The 19,444-nt window shown below is 38.9% G+C and overlaps 1 protein-coding gene across 1 annotated transcript; it reads right to left on the bottom strand.

The window, feature by feature from the left end:
• Positions 1-5,813: 5,813 nt before the first annotated feature.
• On the bottom strand, positions 5,814-7,646 carry LOC137025249 (uncharacterized). Its single transcript, XM_067393269.1, has 4 exons — positions 7,568-7,646; positions 6,101-6,652; positions 5,904-6,025; positions 5,814-5,834 (listed from the first exon to the last, which is right to left on the bottom strand). The coding sequence occupies exons 1-4, from the start codon at positions 7,644-7,646 to the stop codon at positions 5,814-5,816; spliced, it is 774 nt and encodes a 257-aa protein (XP_067249370.1).
• Between the last annotated feature and the right edge of the window lie 11,798 nt (positions 7,647-19,444).

Below are 19,444 nucleotides of genomic sequence, written 5' to 3'. Positions count from 1 at the left end.
CCGGTCAAAATTGAGTTTTCCCTAAACTCAGAGTCTGTCCCCTTTATGGGCAGTTACTCCAAACGGGCGGTTCTGTCGTGCAGAAGCCTGAGCAGGGAAATTAAACAAAATTGCCGTTTGTTGTCAATCTGGCTCGTTGCCTCCCTGTACCTGATACACAACTCGCTGATGTCCTTGCGTGTTGCCCGTGATACGAGGTCAGAGTGTCTCCGATTCACACACAGTCAGTGAAAGAACCGCTAGGCCAGGTAGCTCCACTCACTGGAACTCACTGGAGCAACCGTCAGCTCACCCCAGGGCACTAAAGGGCCTTATCTGCAAGTGCACAAACAGTCAGGTAAACACGACTTAATTGTAAATTTAAAACTCAATTTAAATCTTGTTTAAATAGAATTTAAATAATTAAGTGTGTAGGATAAAAGAGTAGGGGTCTAAAATGAACTAGCTGGAAGCAGAACAAAAGTGAAAATAAAATAAAACAAAAACAAATCAGATGCACTTGATTCAAATTTGAATTAAACTCTGTTCAATTAAATTTAAATGAGTGCATAGAATAACAGAATGGGAGAAAGAAAAGAGAAAGCCTTCCCTATTTGCAGATTTTTCCTAAAGAGAATTGCTTGTTGATAGCAAAATGCCAACTGATTGACACTACTTAATTTTAAAATTGAATTAAATGTTATTTAATTAAATTCAAAATAAGTGTATGAAATAAGGGAGGCTTGGGTGTGCGTGAATATTATTGCCAGCCAATAACACACAGGACCCAGAACTAAGAGTGAATAAAATAAAACATTAAGTAATAAAAGGGAATGAATTTCCAAAGTAAAACTAAAGAAATAACCTGAGAGAAAGAGAGAGAAAAGACAAAAAGGGAATGGATGAAATAACACAAAGTAGAATAAAAATAAAATAGAGTAGATCTGTGAATACAGGAAAAAGAATACAAGGGAAAAAGAATTGACTTATCTGGTAGTGTCCACCAGGGGGCGCACTCTCAGAAAGTGAATTCCCTTGTTGGAAGGGAAACAATTTAAATTAAAAATTTAAACGTGTTTAAATTAAATTTAAATCAGTAAACCACATTCCAACAATGATTGGAAAGCATAACCACCAAAAGCAAATTACTTTTACAACTCCCCGCAATATAGAGAAGCAAAAGATAATTTTGGGATAATTTCAGTTCAAAGTATGGAGCGGCTTTAACTCAGAACGTCCACGCGGTGGCGTCACTGAGTCCACACAACCAATAAGTAGGGAGGGGTGGCACACCTGAGCAGACTGCCCTCTGGCGTCTGGTCAGAGTTACTGCATCCCCTTTCTTTAATTTGTGATATAAAAACGAGCGCTTTGTGGGGTTCTGACCCTTACGCTGTTTTAACTGCACGGTCACGATTACAACTATAGAACCTCAGCGGATTCTTTCATAAATATATGTGTACCGTTTTATTCACGGGTACACAACTCTGGGAATCAGTCCCTTTGGTGCAAACTTTAATGCACGCGAATATGTAACGCTTGCAGGATTCCTTCGCCGCGGGTTACAAATCAACATTGGATCAGAATGTTGATATAGCTCCAAATTTTACACATCAATCGATAAACCAGGTGAACTGCTCTCCGTTTAGATTTGTAAGTGGGAATACGTGGTGTGGGTAGCTAGGCCAAACGGCGTAACCCAGGAGCGCCAGCTATACTATGAATTTTTGGACGACACAAATAATTCAGATTCAGTAGTGGCAATTTACTAATAAGGCCTTAAAAGAGATTTAGTGGGAATATTCGCCACTATACTCGTTTCAAAACGCGTTGAATACGATTCAATTCGTTAATTCAAGCGGAAATTAATATTCAAAACTGTAACTTACTGCAAAGATTGTCGTCCTTCACAGATACGAGCTTGAAATATCAATAGACTGCAGTGTATTTCACGGTCAACCAAGGCTAGGCCTGCAGTGTTTTTAAGACACAAACAGCAGCTTGTTAACGGTGCGTAGAGAGGACTCGTGCGTCTTCTCACTGAATAAAGCGCGCATGTACATTAAGTCATACACAAATTATTCTACATTGCTCTTTTACCAAAAACCAAGTTTAAAACGTGCCTTTAAATTCTCCACCAAATTTATGTAACGAAATGTAGCGGTTATTAATCAATTTATGGATGAAATATGAATATAATAATTCATAAGGTTATGAATAAATTATGATTCATATATCGACCCAACGGGGAATTAAACCTGTATCGTGAATCAATTACAACGAATTATAATCAATTACATATATGATTAGTTCTGGTTTAATAATTATTTAGAGAAACTGTTCGTTTGTCCAGCAAACTAAGTCCCTCACAGAATATTATAAACAGAGTTATTCTCTGGCCGTGAAAATAACTTGCATCAAAGCATAAAGCGATCGAAAAGCGTTAAAGTGACTTGGTTTTCAGCTGAAAGAACAAACAGAACAATCGAGCATGAATAACGTTTTAATATATGCAAACTACGAATACAGAGGTTATACATCTAAATATATATACAAGAAAATACACACCTATGTACAAGAATAGAAGTAGAGAAGGAAAGAGAGAAGGCAAGTAGCAAACTCACAACCAGTCCTAAGCCAGCACGGAAATCAGTTTCATCATCTAAGATTGAGAAACGGCAGTATACTTGCATCGGTTGCGTGTCGAATTTCAGGTTAGCGCTGGTGCAGTTCGTTGTCTTCCTCCGTTCAGCGGGAAGGTTTGAACTGAGGACGAGAGTGAGTTTCGCTGGAAGATGGCGATCCCGAAGCTGAGCGCAATGGCAGTGCGTGGTCACCGGAGAGGTCCGGAAAAAACGTGCACGAGATGCTCGTGAGACAATCGGGAGAGAACACCAAGAAATTGTGCGTCTTTGCTTTTATGACAGATAAGCCGACACACCTCCTTGAGGTGGGGTAGCCAATAACATGGGTGCAAAGTTGGCGGGAAAGCTTTCCCATTGTTTGGCCTCACGACTTAATCCAATGATTTATGACTACCAGATCAGATCTCCAAAAGGAGTGTGTTCTTCACAGTATCATTAAACACATAGAAAAATGCATTTGTCCGTTTGGTGACATGTCTCAATGAATAGCTCGAGTCCGGAGCTTTGAAACGAGATCAAACTCGATAGGTCAGAAAGGCATAGGAGAGAAGTTATGGTTTACAGACAAAATTATATCATTAAAATGCACACTAGCACAAATTCACTCATTTAAACACTAGGAAACATGCATAGGCCCTAAAATATATGAAATATATATTTCAGCATAGTGGTGGTATATATATATATGCAGTTAAAAGTGTATGTTTGTGTATTTCTGTATGTGTGTCTGTGTGTGTGTTTTTGTGTGTGCCAGTGTGTGTGGGTGCTGGAATGTGGATCTGGCCCGTAGTCCACATGAGGGGCCCCTTTGATGTCCTAAGAGCAAGGAAATTGGGCCTGCTGTGTTACCTCGGAGGGCCACAAAGGTATCAAGTGGGCTCATCTTTAGTAGACAGTTCGGAGCCGATTTAGTGATTAAGAAACAAAGTTCATCAGGTTAAAAGTGTTCTGAAAACTCCAAAGTTTATTGATTATCCTGATACGTGTGCATACGCTACACACCACATCAGACTATATTTCTATAATTACATCAAAACCATTGTGATTTGATAATCACACTAAGCCATATCATATTCTCACATTTTAAAAATTCATTAAAAGTTACCAGGAAACTTGTGTTAAGCCCAAAGTATACTTCATTTGACTCATGCACATACACTGGCAAGAGACTGCTCAAAACTGTGCATGCGTCCAATGCCTAAGTTACAACCAATATAAATATCTTTGTATTACCTCATGCTAGAGTTGTATAAATAATGGTACTTTCTCTTCGCCTCAATCTCTCGTCTATGTAGGCCTCTATTGTCGCTGTAGCTTGCATGCGTTCCAGGCTGTTCTGTTTTTTGCAGTTTTTCTTTGACTACCTTGTGGATAAACTAATTACTGCGCATGTGCGATCTGTTACAAAAATCTGGCGGTGCACGTACTATTCTGATGAAGAAATCTGTTTCATGTGGACTGCACGCTGACCCTTGCATACACGTAAAAAAGTGAAGAATACTTAACACTGCTGGGCTTAACACTGTTTCAGTGATGATTTTACACGTATTTAGCTCTTTGAACCCTGGCAATCATAAGTATGTCCAGCAGATGGTGCTGTACGAAGCAATCTGTGCGTGAAATAAATGTAATAGAAAATGTAACATCTTGCAGTTTATTTAGTAATCTGACTATCCACTCTTCAATATGTACATTATAGGAAATTACAAACCAAAATTGACATCATACTGTGGCAGTTATGACCTAATGGCAAGTCGGACTTGTAACCCGAAGGTTTATATATACAGAAAGTTGCAAACTGTTTTAAAAGGCAAGAACCTCAATCAGAAATTATGTGATCACAAAATGATTTATTCCATAAAATAATATAAGTAAAATCACAAAAAAGATGGGATGAACCCTATTTCTCACAAATCGCCTTTCTCGGTACGGAGCATGGGAGATCATTCCAGCTCTGGATGGGAATTTGGGGATTTGGGATATATTCAACACAATCCTCACCTCCATACGCATCATTCGGCTCACCTCCGGCCCAAAACCTGAATAAAATTGTCAAATTTTCAACTATTCAGAACCCCAAAATTCATGAAGCAGCAATAATCACACTAACAAAATAAATTAGATTAGAAGTGAAAATGCAGAAAAATAAGAGAATTTTTTTATGCTTGTGGTTGTTGTGGTTGTGGAAGAGGTGTGTTTTCAGATATTTTCTGTTGGTTGTGATGGATTTTTAAAATGATAGTAACAAATAAATACACATTATTTTTTAGCACATACCCTTGTGTCAGTAGTGAATTATCCACCCATCTCATAGTACCCTCCTGCTGTATGTCATTCAAACCAATCAATGCTCTCTCCGTGACTATTGAAGTTATGAACCTCTGTGTGTGAGTGTTTAAAAACAAGAATAAGTGAGCGTTCTCTCATTATATTAAGTACATCAAAACACATAATTTGTTGCAAAGGAAGCCATAAAAAAGACAATCACATGATAAAGTTTAAATTATCTCAAAGAAAGATGATTGACTAATAACCGAACATAGTCATTTGAAATTAATAGATTTCCACTAAAGATATTTTGTTGGCACAGATCGGACATTCTGAATTTTGATTTTTAAATACATTGTGGGAAAACTTAAAAAAAATAAAAAATAAATACACAGAGACATACAATTCAAGAAAGAAAATCAAGAAAACATCAAGAATTTCCCACAATATATTTAAAAATATAATGTCTGATCTGTGCCAACAAAATAGTTAGTGAAAATCTATTAATATCAAATAACTACTTTTGATCAGTAATGAGATCATTTTTCATTATGATGATTAAAAACTTTATCATTTGATCATCTTTGCTCATGGTTTTCTTGACAACAAATGATGTGTTCTGGCAAACATTGTTACACAGGCCACAAACTGACATAATAAATCAAGAGTTAAACTACCCAACTAAAGAAACACTGATTGCCATAATGGTGAACAGACATTTTCAGTAAAACAAACATCTAAACCTCCGTTAATTCTCAAAATGAACTGTAAAGGAATTACAGAAATAAAGTCAGTTCTTGTGTTTCTCTTTCCTTCATCGATTCTGTTTGTTATTATCAGGTATGTTCAATAATCAAACAAACATCAATCAGTTAATCACTTAAGAATATAATTAACTCTAAAACTGCTTCTGTGTTACTTTTAAGACCCTGCTGGTGGTTTCTATATGAACACTGAGTGGTGTCAATTTAAAGGCAAGGAATTTACTGATTCATCAGTACACAAACTCACCTGCTTCTCTTCACTGTTGATAATGATCAGGTCAGCACCCATATTCCTGCAGTACTGCCTGCTCTCAGACCAGGAGTTCAATCCATTGGATAAGAAAATCCAACCCGAACCCCACCGGTATCCTAACAGGCAGTTTAAAAAAAAACATATGTAAAAGAAAAGTAGGAAAAGGAATTACAAAATAGATCTGTACTAACCTTTTTCATAAGCTTGTTTTAGTTCAGTACTCAGAGATGTGACTTTGCTTTCTAACTGCAGTATCTTCTGATTCAAAGCGTTAATGGTGCTCTGTAACTGGCTTTTCTCAGCAGTGAGATTACTGACTCTGGTCTCCAGCTCAAGTTTCTTCTGATTCAAAGCGATAATGGTGCTCTGTAACTGGCTTTTCTCAGCAGTGAGATTACTGACTCTGGTCTCCAACTCAAGTTTCTTCTGACTCAGAGAGTTGAAACCATTCTGTAACTGGCTTTTCTCAGCAGTGAGATTGTTGACTCTGGTCTCCAACTCCTGTTTCTTTTGAGTCAAAGAGTTGACGTTGTTCTGCAGCTGGTCCTTTTCATTCATTAGATCAGTGTAATTGTCCTGTAAGCTGTTGATTGTCTGATTGAACTCTTCGACTTTATTCTTGTAACTCTTGAACAGGTTTGTCACTGCTGTGATGGTGAAGTACTGCAGTATGATGTACGCCAGCAGAAGAACACAAATAAGCCCAAGACACACTGTCATCAACACCAAACATCTGCTTCCTCCTGACAAACAGAACAAAAACACACAAATATCAATTAACAACTATTCACTCCATATTATAAGATATAACACCTACAACCAACCTTTGTAATTAATTGATAGGGCTTTGATAAGTGTGAATCTGTTGTTAATTTAACTTTGTGTTCACATGGGAACCACCAGCATATTGAAGACACCTGATGATAATGAACAGAATCACTGAAGGAAAACAACTTACTTCCAGCCACACCCTTAAGCTCTGGATACACTTTATCACACTGTGCAATCTATGAAACTTGTGACTTGTGAGCTACGATGCAAGTTTCTATAGAAGAATAAAATGTCATCAGCATGCGCAAGTGGTAAAAGACCACACTTTGGCAGTTGTAGTTTTATGTGTGCTAAAAATAAAAAGGAATTGGCAAAAGAAGAAGGGAAAAGATCTTGATGTAAGCAGTTTTAAATTTTAGCACCATGTCGCGTTGATTTCATGTCACATTTTTATTGGCTGGTCAGTAGATGTAGGTCATAGCAGCAAACACACTGTGCATTGATCATACTGAATTTATGACACTTATTTCTGACAATTAACTTTCTGATTGCAGTTATTGCGCACTTTTATTGGCCTACTGTAACAACTGAGACAAATCAGACACAATTATTTGTTGTATTTAACAAATAATTGTTTAAAACTCACTCTGGGGTCTGTCTCCATCCCCAAGTCTGTGCAAGGACTTCATGAGCACCATCAGAGAAGACTTTTATGATCTGAAACTATGCAGAACTCTGCATCCAAAAGTCCTAGTGAATCAAGTTACAGGGAAGGCACAAAGCCTTTAGAAACAGACTCTGACGTTTAGAAGGAAGACGAAGAGTTTCAGAACACGTAGTTATAAGCAGATTGGCAACAGGTAGTAACACGTAGATAAAGATGATACCGGACCATGAACTGAACTGAGGCAGGAACTTAAATACACAAAGGTAATGACGAACAGCTGTGAGATGGTTGTTGTCCATGGTGACTGATGAGCAGCAGGAACAGAGAAGCACATGACAAACAGAACATGACAGTGACCTTGACATTACATCCCCCTCCGAAAAAAGCGCGTCCTCGTGCCGTAATGAAACTTCAACGGGAGGGCCGGAGAGGGTTCTGGAGGTGGACAGAGTTATGGTGATGGAGCGGTGAAGGGAGAACAACAATCCCCTGGACCCAGACCCAGAGCTCCCCAGAACCGACAGTCCACGGCAGAGTCGAGGAGGAGCCCAGATGGTGTTGGGTGGACTGACAGCATCTGGGGGACGACCGACGGAGACTCTGCAGGTGGATCCAGGGGCACAGACAGGAGCTGGCGAACTCCCGCGACGTCGCAGGCTTAGGAGACCCTGGCGACGTCACAGCGACAATCAACGTAGATGGAGATGGAGATCCCGAAGGCTGAGGTGACGCCGGTGCGACGGAGGACAGAGGCGACCCTGAGGGGGTGGAGGGACAGAGTGGAACGGATGTCCTGCAAGTCTGTGGCGGAAGAGGTGGGACGACTGACCAAGGGGGAGCCGGCCAGATGAGGGAGACCGGAGGAGCCATCAGTCGGAGGGTCTCCGGTGGAACCGTAGGTGGGAGGAACCTGGACAGAGCCGGCAGGTCGACGGGCTGAGATGGAGCGAAGAGGTCAACGGCGGGAAGCGAAGCCACAGGATCCTCTTGCCTTGGTGTTGCTGATGGGCGAACGACCTATGGCTTGACATCACGGGGGTTTCCCGTTGACAGCGCAGGGCTAGGGACATCCAGCAGCGATAGGACTGGAGGACTGGCTGAGCACTGCGGTGATGTCAGCTTGTGCAGATCAACAGTAAGGAAGTCAGAGTTCATAGTTTAGTCCATAGAAGATGATGCTGATGATGATACCAGGTGAGACGGTGGGATTTGAATCCTCACTGAAATCAATCAGCCAGTCATCCTTCTCCGTGGGCTTCTTTACCTCATCCGAAGATGTTCTGGGCTCGCGCCCCTGGTCAGACGTCAGATGGAGTTCTGGAGTGATGGAGTTTTTGTGAATACACACAAATTTTATATCAGATAGGCATTTCGTCCACACGGATCCGGATAGGGTAAGCCCCGGCTTCGCGTGGACATAGCCTAAGAGTTGAACAAAATTGATGCAGCTTTACAATGATACCTATATTAGTGTTATTCCTGTCAGTGGTTGCTTAGTAATTTGATTCTGAATTTCTTCGCAGGGGGTGGTGTCCTGCCGACGTGACACTTCGGGCTTAAGGGGTTAATGAATGAAGCACACAAAAATGTATGACAAAGTCCTAAAACAGACAATTAATCACCAAAGCCCCAAAACTGGCAATTTATCTGCAAAACCGCAATTACTTTTCAGCCTGCATGTCACTATTGTTGAGATTCATATGCTGATTCTTGTTATCTGTGTGTGTCTAAAAATAATTCCCACTATGTATATAAAATTCAAATTTGGTCATTTAGTAGTTAATCATCTTTCTTTATTATAATTAAAACTTTTTATCTGATTATTTTGTTTATGACTTCCTTTGTAACAAATTATGTGTTCTGGCAAACTCAGTCACAAAGACCACAAACTGAGACAAAAAATCTCTACATTTAAACCACTGTTGATTCTTAAAAATTTTAGATAAATGACAGAAATAAAGTCAGTCTGGTTTGTAATAAGAGAGATTTAATGTCTTTTAGCTTATTTTGTCTAAGGCAGTGTTTCCCAATCTTTTTCTTGCCATGTCAGTTTTGATCAGTAAAAAAACCCCAAAGCACGCCACTATGCACTAAAACGACAAAATTGCACAAACATGTATTGTTTCAAAAGGCATATTAAAACTCGATGTTATATTAAAAGTATTACATACATTTATTGTGAAACTTAAGCTCAGATATGAACACAATAAGGTCATATAGGTAGCTATATGATGTTGGTGATGATGATAAAACAACAAATTTTGCGGCAGTTAGTGCGCCCATGGGCCTGCTGGTCTAAAAAAGAGGTGTGTTCAGGCGCATTGCCGGTGCATTGCTATTTTAAGGAGCTGAAAATAGACTGCGCCATAGACCAACTCAAACCTGGTCTAAAGTCTAAAGTCAGTGGCGCAATATTTTTTTGTTAGAGCGTGTTGGTAGAAACTGCACCTCTGGGCGCGTCCACAGTGCGCATTGACTTTGCTTATTACACACAGGGATACGCATCACACAAATATGCCAAATATTAAAAACAAAAGGATTACAGTGTAAAAGAATATTATTGTGTAGGCTACATAAATATAAAAATGTAATGATGAATAGTCATTGTGTGTATTAGAATTAGGATACCTATTTTCAATTCAGCCTATTACTACTTATAATGATGAACGAAACTGGCTAATTAATTGAACAACCTTGCCAATACACACACATATTAACTGACTGATCGCGCGGAGCTATTTGAAAGCCTGCATCCAATGCAGACGACTGAAAGATTGACTGGCCACTTCAGCAAAACATCACTCGTTGAACTCCTCAGTTGAATCGGTGTGTTTAATAAGTCAGTGTATTTTATAATGTTATATGTTATATAATATATAATTATATAATATATATAATGTTATATCCTGCTTGTCCCGTAGATGATCTGCTCGCGCGCTTTAACTTCGCGCATGAGCAGATCAGTTTCTTCGCTTGAAAAGCGTTCAGCTTTTCCGCCAACAAATTCCGCCATGTAAATAGCAATCCGCCATGGCGCGAGTGCATCTCGCTCTTAAAGGGAATGGGAGATGACACTCTGATTGGTTTATTGAACGTTACGCCCATTACTCATTAAGAGAATAGGGACAACCCATTTCAAAAATGCGCCCCGGTGCATGGACCGTTTTTCCGTCGTTAAAATAGCAAAAGTGGATTTGGACACGCCCTGAGTGCACCTGCGCCGTGCGCTTCACACTTTGCGTTTAGATAGTTAAAATAGGGCCCTAGGTCGCTGTTGGGCAGAAACCTCGTATTTTTAAAATAAACACTGTGTCATTAGGGGCCACGCCGCCACCTAGTGTTCCACAGATATAATGATTTTTGCAAAATTGCTTATAACTTTTGAAAACATTATCCAAAATTTGTCTGCTTTATGTCATTTTATTCCCTGGCTTATGCCGATTCCGACAATGTGTCATTTGTCATTTTCCTTAAATGTACCTGTCTGCCATATTGAATTAAATCAAAAACAGTTTTTTCGCTACTCCTCCCACAAATTTTGGTCAATTTTGTCCAAAATCAGCTCAGATGATCTTTGGACCGAGCCGCACAGAAATGACTGAACGGATTTTTGATATTCGCTACCATTCCCAAGATATTCATCTCTGAATGTGACCTTGCTTGTGTTTGTTGTCTTATGCTAGTTAGCTTAGCACAGTAATTGCTTAGCATGCTAAACTATTGCTATTCTTTCTAATGTGGTCTTCAGTCAACAGGTTAACCAAAACTTAGTTGGCATTAAATAACTTTGCATACTAATATGGTTAACATGCTATGAAGCTTTTTTTTTTGTGAACTCTTTCTCACACTGAAACCTCTGCTTAGCATACTGATGCACTTGCATGGCTGATTAGCTCAATGTGTTACGCCACGGATCCCGAATGCTCTGCATCGTGGGTTCGAAACTCAGTGTGACACATGCCCAGACCGCATGAGGTACTGTGGCAGGAAAAGATGCAGAACTTGTGTCTGTTCTAGGCATTCTGCCTAAAACTGGTCTAATCTGAAGCTATCACATGCAATTCCTTTATGTCCAAATTCGTAGTTATTCTTCTTCCCCCTGTATGGTAATCAATGAACCATAAGAAGGAAAATTATCAAATTTGGCATGCTTGTAGTGATAGTAATTAAAAGTAATTTGACCAACTTTGGAGTATCTAGGACTAAGTCTATAGCGCCACCACCAGTTCAAATATTCACTTTTGTAAAGGTTATAACTTTTGAACCCTTTGTTCCAGAAAAATGAATGTCAATACAACTGATTCCTCTCTTCATACTGATCACATTCAATATCTTACATTAAGACTCCACCCAGTACAGTAGTGGCCATTTTGAAAAGTACAGTATTCCATTTTTTCACTACTCCTCCTACAATTTTTGTCCAATTTTGTCCAAAATCAGCTCAGGTGATCTTTGGACCGAGCCGCACAGAAATGACTGAACGGATTTTTGATATTCGCTACCATTCCCAAGATATTCATCTCTGAATGTGACCTTGCTTGTGTTTGTTGTCTTATGCTAGTTAGCTTAGCATGCTAATTGCTTAGCATGCTAACCAGTTGTCATTCTCTTTAATGTGGCTCTTCAGCTATCAAGTTAACCATGAGCTTCATTAGCATTAAGTTAGCTTAGCATGCTAATATGGTTAGCATGCTAAGTAATGCTTTTTTGTAAATTCTTTCTTACACTAAAAGTTCTCTTCCACAGATTGTTGAATGTGTATCCTCAAGTAGCTCAATGTGTAAAGCCAGTTACCTGATGAGCTCTGCACCCCAAGATAGTGGGTTCGAATCCCAGGTGGAACGGTTTTATGAAATAGTGTGTTTTGATTCCTTTACTGCCTCTTGGATTAGAAATAAATGCTTTTTGTTTCATGCTGTGTTCATTTTCATCTAAGCTTATGTACATAAGTTCTGAGTTCATTTTCGCCCGTAATTCTGAACCAGCTGTTTCATGTTTGTTCATTTTCTGCTGTTTTTCCTCTTCCTGCTCTGTATTGCGCTACAGCATGATGAGCTGCAGAATGATCTAAAGTAGTTATTAAATATAACATTCAGTGCAGTTTTATAAAAATTCTTCATTTTGAGTTCATTTTCAAATGAACTAATGAACTTCGGCAGGTGTGCCAACATTCACCTGCACAGTGGCGCAATGAGTTGAGAAATGGACATTGGATCCGGAGGTTGTGGGTTCAAATCCCGTGTGGGGTGCCTTTATACAATTGTGTGTAATGAGTCATTTTGATACCTTTTTTATCCAAATAAGCATTGTACTAATCTTTATTCCTCTTGAATGAGATACAAGTGTTTTTAGTTCATTCCGTGTTCATTCTCTGAACTTCTATTAATTTTCATTTCATTTCCACCTGTCCTTCTGAACGAGCTGTTTAGCATGTACATTCAATTTCTGCTGTTTTTGCTCTTCCTGCTCCGTATTGCGCTACTGCCCCTTCTGGGGCTTGGCCCCGAATTGCTGCTTGCAGCTATATTTAAAGTTGGTATTGTGCCTTTTATATAGGTCAAACACATGCATGTGTCATTATAATATTAGCATTTTATGAAGTTTTTGCAAGGTTTTTGACCAGCAAATGACATATTTTGTCTGTTACTGGAATAGCCACATCTGAGACAGTAGTCAGTGCATTTGCATTATACGTTTTTATCAACTTACAGGTTATGTTTGTTGTAGCTAGCTATATGGGTGCTTAGTTTTTCTTGTTGTTGAATACATTTGGAAGCTGAATATTTAAAACAGTAGCATATTGGGTACAACTAGATGGGAAATACCAAACTAAGCCTCTTCTCCCACAATTCAAATACATAAAACATTAGCCATTACAGACACGTTGCCCTATTTCAATGATATAAGTGCATGGTCTGAAGCGCATGGCGCAGGTGCGCTTAGGGTGTGTCCGAATCCACTTTTGCTTGTTTAACAATGGAAAAAAAAAACATGGCAGATTCATGGATTACACGCAGACCAGATGTGGGCCGGATCTGTGCCGGAATTATGTTGCTGTCTGGGATACATGGCGGAATTTGCAAGCGGAAAGACTGAACACTTCTCCAGAGAGGATTCCTTTTATTTTAATATTTAGAAAGATTGTGTGCTACTGTGCATCCCTGTGTGTAAAAAGCAGATTATATGTGCGTTGTGCACTCGCATGTAGGCGCATATTACTAACGTGCCCTTTGAAAAAAATTTTTTAGAAAATACTATGCCATTGACTTCAGACCAGGTTTTTGTTGGTTAATAACGCAGATGCGTAAACATCGGATCTTTAGCCAGTGATCCTGGCTGTGATTCAGGTGTCTTCAATAATTAAATAATCATCACTCAATTAATCACTTACCTATTTAAATAACTCTAACATTGCTTCAGTGTTACTTTTAACACCCTGCTGGTGGTTCCCATATTAACATCAAACAGTGTTAATTTAACACCAAGGAATTTACAGGGAAAAATTCTGTTAATACATTTCATGTAAGAACTGACATATTGTTCTAGGAGAACAAAGGTGGAAATGTTATGTAAAATTTCTCAGTTCCTCAAACATTATTAACACTATCTGTTTTAGAATAACATTTATACTTACTGTGCTTTTGAGCCTTTCCTTCATCCTGGCTGCAACTTGGTGTCTTGGTGTTGGGATCAGTTATGCTCTCAGTATCTTTGTTTTCAAAACGTAAAAAAAAGATTCCTGGTTCCATTCCTGATTCCTGTAGTTACAGTTAACAGATGAGCTGCAGTAGAATGAGCACTGTTTATTTATTTAGAACAGACCCGCCCATTTTTGATGAACCCATGAATAAGTTTTAGATGTACCGCCTCTAAGACCTTGAATACTTTGCTATATATGAAGCAGTTGAATTACTTAATTTTTTTTTATTATGAATACAATAAACTAAATGAAGAAAAATACAGTAAACTTGAGGTAGCTACAAGTATATATGCAATTAAATGTTAAAATAATCTATTATGCTCTAGAGCTGTGTGAAACAAGAAATAAGAATTAGCGCCAGTATCAGGATGTAGGTCACAGAAACGGCCAATGCAGGCAATCACTGAAAACCACAGAGGGATCTGTAACATGGTAAGTATTTTACTTAATAATAATTCCCCCAAATTAACTAATAGGCATTTCTTAAAAGAATAACAATAACAAATATTCAAATAGTATAACAATGGAAATCAACATACATAGCATTAGTCCAATGTAATGGGAGAAAAAACTCCTCAGAAAACTCTGTTATCACTGGCATATAATCACCTGTTACCCTTAAAACGAATTGAAACCAGTAAACATCAGATTTGCAACTCAAGTTCACTGTGTGAAAAGATAACCACTTTTCTTCAAAGAATCAGTTCAGTTTAATCAACCACTGATTTTAGGTTCTGTTTCATGTTCACTTTATCTCTGATCTAATGATGCATCCACCATCCAAAAAGTCCTTCTCCTTGTGACAATAAATACATTTCATTTCAGTCTTTGTTAATCTTCTTGATAACTCTTCTTCTCTTCCAAGCATTCAACTGGATAGCTTGCCATCAACAGAACATCCCAATAAATGAACCCCTTAAGCCCGAAGTTTCACACCAGCGGGACACCACCCCAATGAAAAAATTCATAATCAAATTACTAATCAACCACTGACAAGAATAACAAAAAATAGGTATAATTTTATAACTTAGAAACCCAGCTTTTTAATGCATTCATTTTGTTCAACTCTTAATGAGTGCTGAGTCATCCCACTAAAATGGAGTGTACCGCCCACGGGCAGCACCTACCTACAAAAAAACCTCCATATTTGTCAAAACTACTGCCTTGAGTTATTTGCTGAAAAACAAACAAACAAAAAAAAAGTTATAATTTATGAAATACTTTTTTTGTACTGTGTACTGCAATGTGTCTAAAACACCATACAGTTAAGATAATCATGTGTCATATGTCATTTGAAAGGTCTTACAGAGTAGATTAAAGAAGCATAATTGTTTTATCTAAACTTGAGCAAATTTTTGTACGTGAACTTGCAAGTCCCATATGTAAATAATATACCGATGCTGCATTTCACGTTTTCATTCGTAACTTCAAGAAACATGCTCCGATTGTAGAAATGGCACAACGTTATTTATAGCAAATTCTCACGATTAAAATGAGTCCAAAATCACGAGAGGTAGCTTTCACATGGCATTTTCGATTATAACTTCATTAAGCATGCATAGATCATAGAAAATGGCACATAATTACTTACAGTGGATGTTCCCAATTGAAATAAATCCAAAACCAATGAAATCCCTTGCGTCGATCATGAGATATTCCTCATGGAGGAAAAGATTTTAAAAATGCCCATTAGAGGGCGTCAAGGGCTAAACAAAAAGGCTACCTTGTTCCCAGATGCTGTAACTTTTTATTACTTTATTCAATCACCACAAAATTTGATTATTGGTTTCCTGAGTTATTGTATTGTATATGATGATTATATATATATATATATATATATAAAAAAATTTTTTTTAATCAAATAGCAAGCTATTTTTCTTTGCTCTAGCTACTCTGTTCTCCATTGTATTCTGTGGTGTAGCAAGTCAGAAAAAAAAAAAAAAAAAAAACAGATTTATGTCCAGGTTACATGGAGGTAAATTAAACGTGAGCTGCTGTGACAGCAGATTGCATTTTGGGAGCTATAGCTGCCTGAAGTGTACGGTCCTGTCTCAAATGGATCCCTAATATCTTGTGGTCTTCTTCTAATACCACACTTTTGTGACATACTGCCACTTTGATCATCAGGTAGACGGCTGTCGTGGAGATCGCTTCAGTGCAGGCTCGGCAATAGTGCACAATGAACCTTCAGTCTGAAATTACAAATGGTCCCTGGTCTCGTGGATGTAATAGACACACACACGGTGGCCACAGTATGTCCGCAACAAGGAACATGGCTTAAATATGAGAAGATCAAAACCAATGGGTTAAAGGTCTGTCCATATAAAATTTCCTCATCCACTTGACAAAGTGGAATGGATTTACACAATGGCAGTTGGGATTCCCCCAAGGGGAAGTGTTTATAGGGAAGTTTTTGTGTCAAAGTTTAAAGCGAAGTGGAAAGCTGACTTCCCAGACTTATGTCTAGATATTATCATTTATGTGTTTGTAGCTACAAAAAAAAGAAGAAGAGTAGATTAGCTGATTACCTTAAAAGTCCATAGATACACAGCAAAAAAAAAAAAAACAGTGTTAAATTAACCCTCCTCAGAGCTTATTTGCGTCCACACTCAAGAGTGTTAATATTAACACAGATGCAGTGTTAAAGTGAAAATTAACTATTATTGAAGTCACCTGATGTTAACAAGTAGAATTATTGAAGGAAAGAGTGACAATCTTTAAGTCACCATCGTGGTGATCTGTGTTTACTTTAGTTGGGCTCTTGACTTTGTAACATTACATTTTGTCTGGCTGCTGTAATTTATTTATAACAGTCAGACAAGCAAAGAACAAATGTGGTCAGATGTTATTTATGTTTTGACAATCATCATGTTATGATCATATCTCTGATCCCATTTAGAACTTAATCACTGAGTTAGATTTACATTTTTGATTACAGCAGTGCAGTGAGTCTACAGCAGGGGTGTCCAACCCTGGTCCGAGAGGGCTACTGCCCTGCAGATGTTAGCTCCAACCCGAATCAAACACACCTGAACCAGCTAATCATGGTGTAATTACAGAAAGGTCTGTTGGAGCAGGGTTGGAACTGAAATCTGCAGGAAGGTAGCCCTCCAGGAGCAGGGTTGGACACCCCTGGTCTACAGCATAGGACTCTGCATTTTCAATATTCAAGGACTTTTAGAAGTTGGTAAAAAAAAAATTGCAGACCGCTCCAGATTTCTGTTCTTGTCTCATTATATATCCAGGCAAACACCCTTTGCCATACATTCTATAGATATTCTTGGCAAGGTCCTTTTACATTCTCCAGCTTGGAATAAAAGCCTCATTCAACTATTCTTTTCCCAGAGGGTAGTCTCAAAATCCAGCATTCTTAGTTATGTTACCTAGTGACTTAATTAAGTCATCTAGTCCATTACCAATAACTGAATCATGCTACCATATTCCGGAGAAGCCACAGAACCAAACATCTCTCCCCAGTTTTTCTCTTTTCTTTTTAGATATTTTTGATTCTAGGCTTCCTAATCTACTTTCAAACCAACCCCATGTTGTAAGTGTGAGAGTGTAATTTGTTCAACCTTGCTTGTGGTTGTTACAGTCATGTATAGGGTGATATCAGCTAAATTGGGCCACTTTTTGGTAAATCGCTTGGGACAATAATACAATACCGTATACACATTTCCATGTGTTTTTATGATTAATAATGACTGTTTTTGATAATTTTGTGTTAAAATTATGTAATAAAATATAATTATTTAGGCCCTACAGTTCTTGAAACATCAGCTGTGCCAACTTTCTTTGCATGAACAGTTTCAGGTAAAATGGGCAAGTCAGACTGCAAAGGGAAATAGTAATTTATCATCAATTTTAATTTTAAAACACAACTTCTTATACAGCCACATAACATTTAAACTGCATTAAAAAAAAAACATTCATATATGCCATAAAAAAAAAAAAAAACATTTTGGGTGCAAACCCACATATTCAAATCTGCAATTAAAAATGTCCATTTTGGAACAGCATAGATCAGTGAACTGATGTCAGTGGTGTTTGTGTGTGTGTGTGTGTGTGTGCAACACATTTAGAACAAAATATGCAAATTACAAAAAAACTGATGCATGTGTGGGATAAAAACGTTTTTCAAACACAGTCTTTGCAAATGAAACCATTGTCATCACAGATACCACTTTCTTCACCACAGCTCTCATGAAACCATGCAGAGCATGGAACACATTTCACCCATTCCTCAGTAGCCTTAGGGTCAATTGGGTCACCATAGTGGGTGTTGCAGATTTTGCAAGGTGATTTGCTTCTCTTGTCCTGCTTTTTTTTCCCCTTTTGGTTGCTCGCTGCCCAGGTACTTGCTGGCTTGCTTGGCTGGTTGCTTGGTGGATGACGTTTTTGTTTTAATATATTCAATGTGTTGCTCACTTGTGAGGTTATATGATGGTGGCTTCACTCTCATTCTGATGGCCCTCTCCCTTTGCGGCACTGAGATCAAGTCATTGAATGTGACCGATCTCACAGACTGAACAGAAAGAAAATAACAAAAAGCCTATGTTATTGCAAAAAAATAGAATAATTATTTGGTGTAAATTTTATATGATTAGGGACTAAATTGTGCGTGTGTGTGTGTGTGTGTGTGCACGTGCGTGAATGTGCATGTGTGTGTTTGTGTAAGCATGCATGTGTAACATGTCATGTAGCCTAAGTTTGAAAGTAGTATAAAATATCACTTACTGTGGAAGGTCCCTCATCCTGGGAGAGGGTTTCTTCCTGTGGTGTGAACTGATTGAAGAGGTCATTACCTTCCTCCGGAACTTCCTCCAACACAACCTTTTCAAACACCACCTTTTCATCATCTGGGAAAATGTACAGTGGTTCCACAGGTAGCAGGGGTTTCAGGGAAGCAGAGGACTGAGGTCTGGCTGATCGGCAGGCGACTGAGGTCTGGTTGGCGGCTAGGAGGGCTGATGTCCAGAGGGCAGGGCTGATGGCTGGCAGGCAGAGTGGGCCAAGGACAGCAGGGGCGACCATGGTCCAGTTGGCTGGGGTGGGAGAGACTGTGGTCTTGTGGGCGGGGGTAAGAGACACTGCAGCCTTGTGGACAGGGATGGTAGAGTGGATGGTAGCACTCTTTTGGTGGTCTTGCTCGGGGCAAAAGCAGTCTCAGGGAGAATATCTTTATTGAGAGGAAACATCCCTGTCCCACTGAACCCTGCCTGGGCATTTTCAACAGTGGCAGCCTTTGCCCAAGCCCTGCTGAACACTGCAAAGAATTCCATCCTTGACAGCTTCTGCCCAGCCATCATCCTCGTCCACTTCCTCCCTTCCTGGTCCCAGTGGTGTTTCAGTAGCTCAATAAACTCCAGAATATAGATGTAGCTACTGTGGCCATCA

This window comes from Chanodichthys erythropterus, chromosome 8 (genome assembly GCF_024489055.1).
Source record: "Chanodichthys erythropterus isolate Z2021 chromosome 8, ASM2448905v1, whole genome shotgun sequence".
In the NCBI taxonomy this organism is placed as follows: Eukaryota; Metazoa; Chordata; class Actinopteri; order Cypriniformes; family Xenocyprididae; genus Chanodichthys; species Chanodichthys erythropterus.
Note: the sequence above shows the minus strand (reverse complement) of the source record. Positions and strands in the feature narration are given on the sequence as shown.

Coding starts and splice junctions, on each gene's coding strand:
- LOC137025249 (XM_067393269.1), bottom strand. CDS start 7,646: ATGGACAACAACCATCTCACAGCTGTTCGTCATTACCTTTGTGTATTT. Junction 6,026..6,100: donor AAAACAAGCTTATGAAAAAG/GTTAGTACAGAT, acceptor ACTGCCTGTTAG/GATACCGGTGGGGTTCGGGT. Junction 5,835..5,903: donor TCAACAGTGAAGAGAAGCAG/GTGAGTTTGTGT, acceptor GTGTTCATATAG/AAACCACCAGCAGGGTCTTA.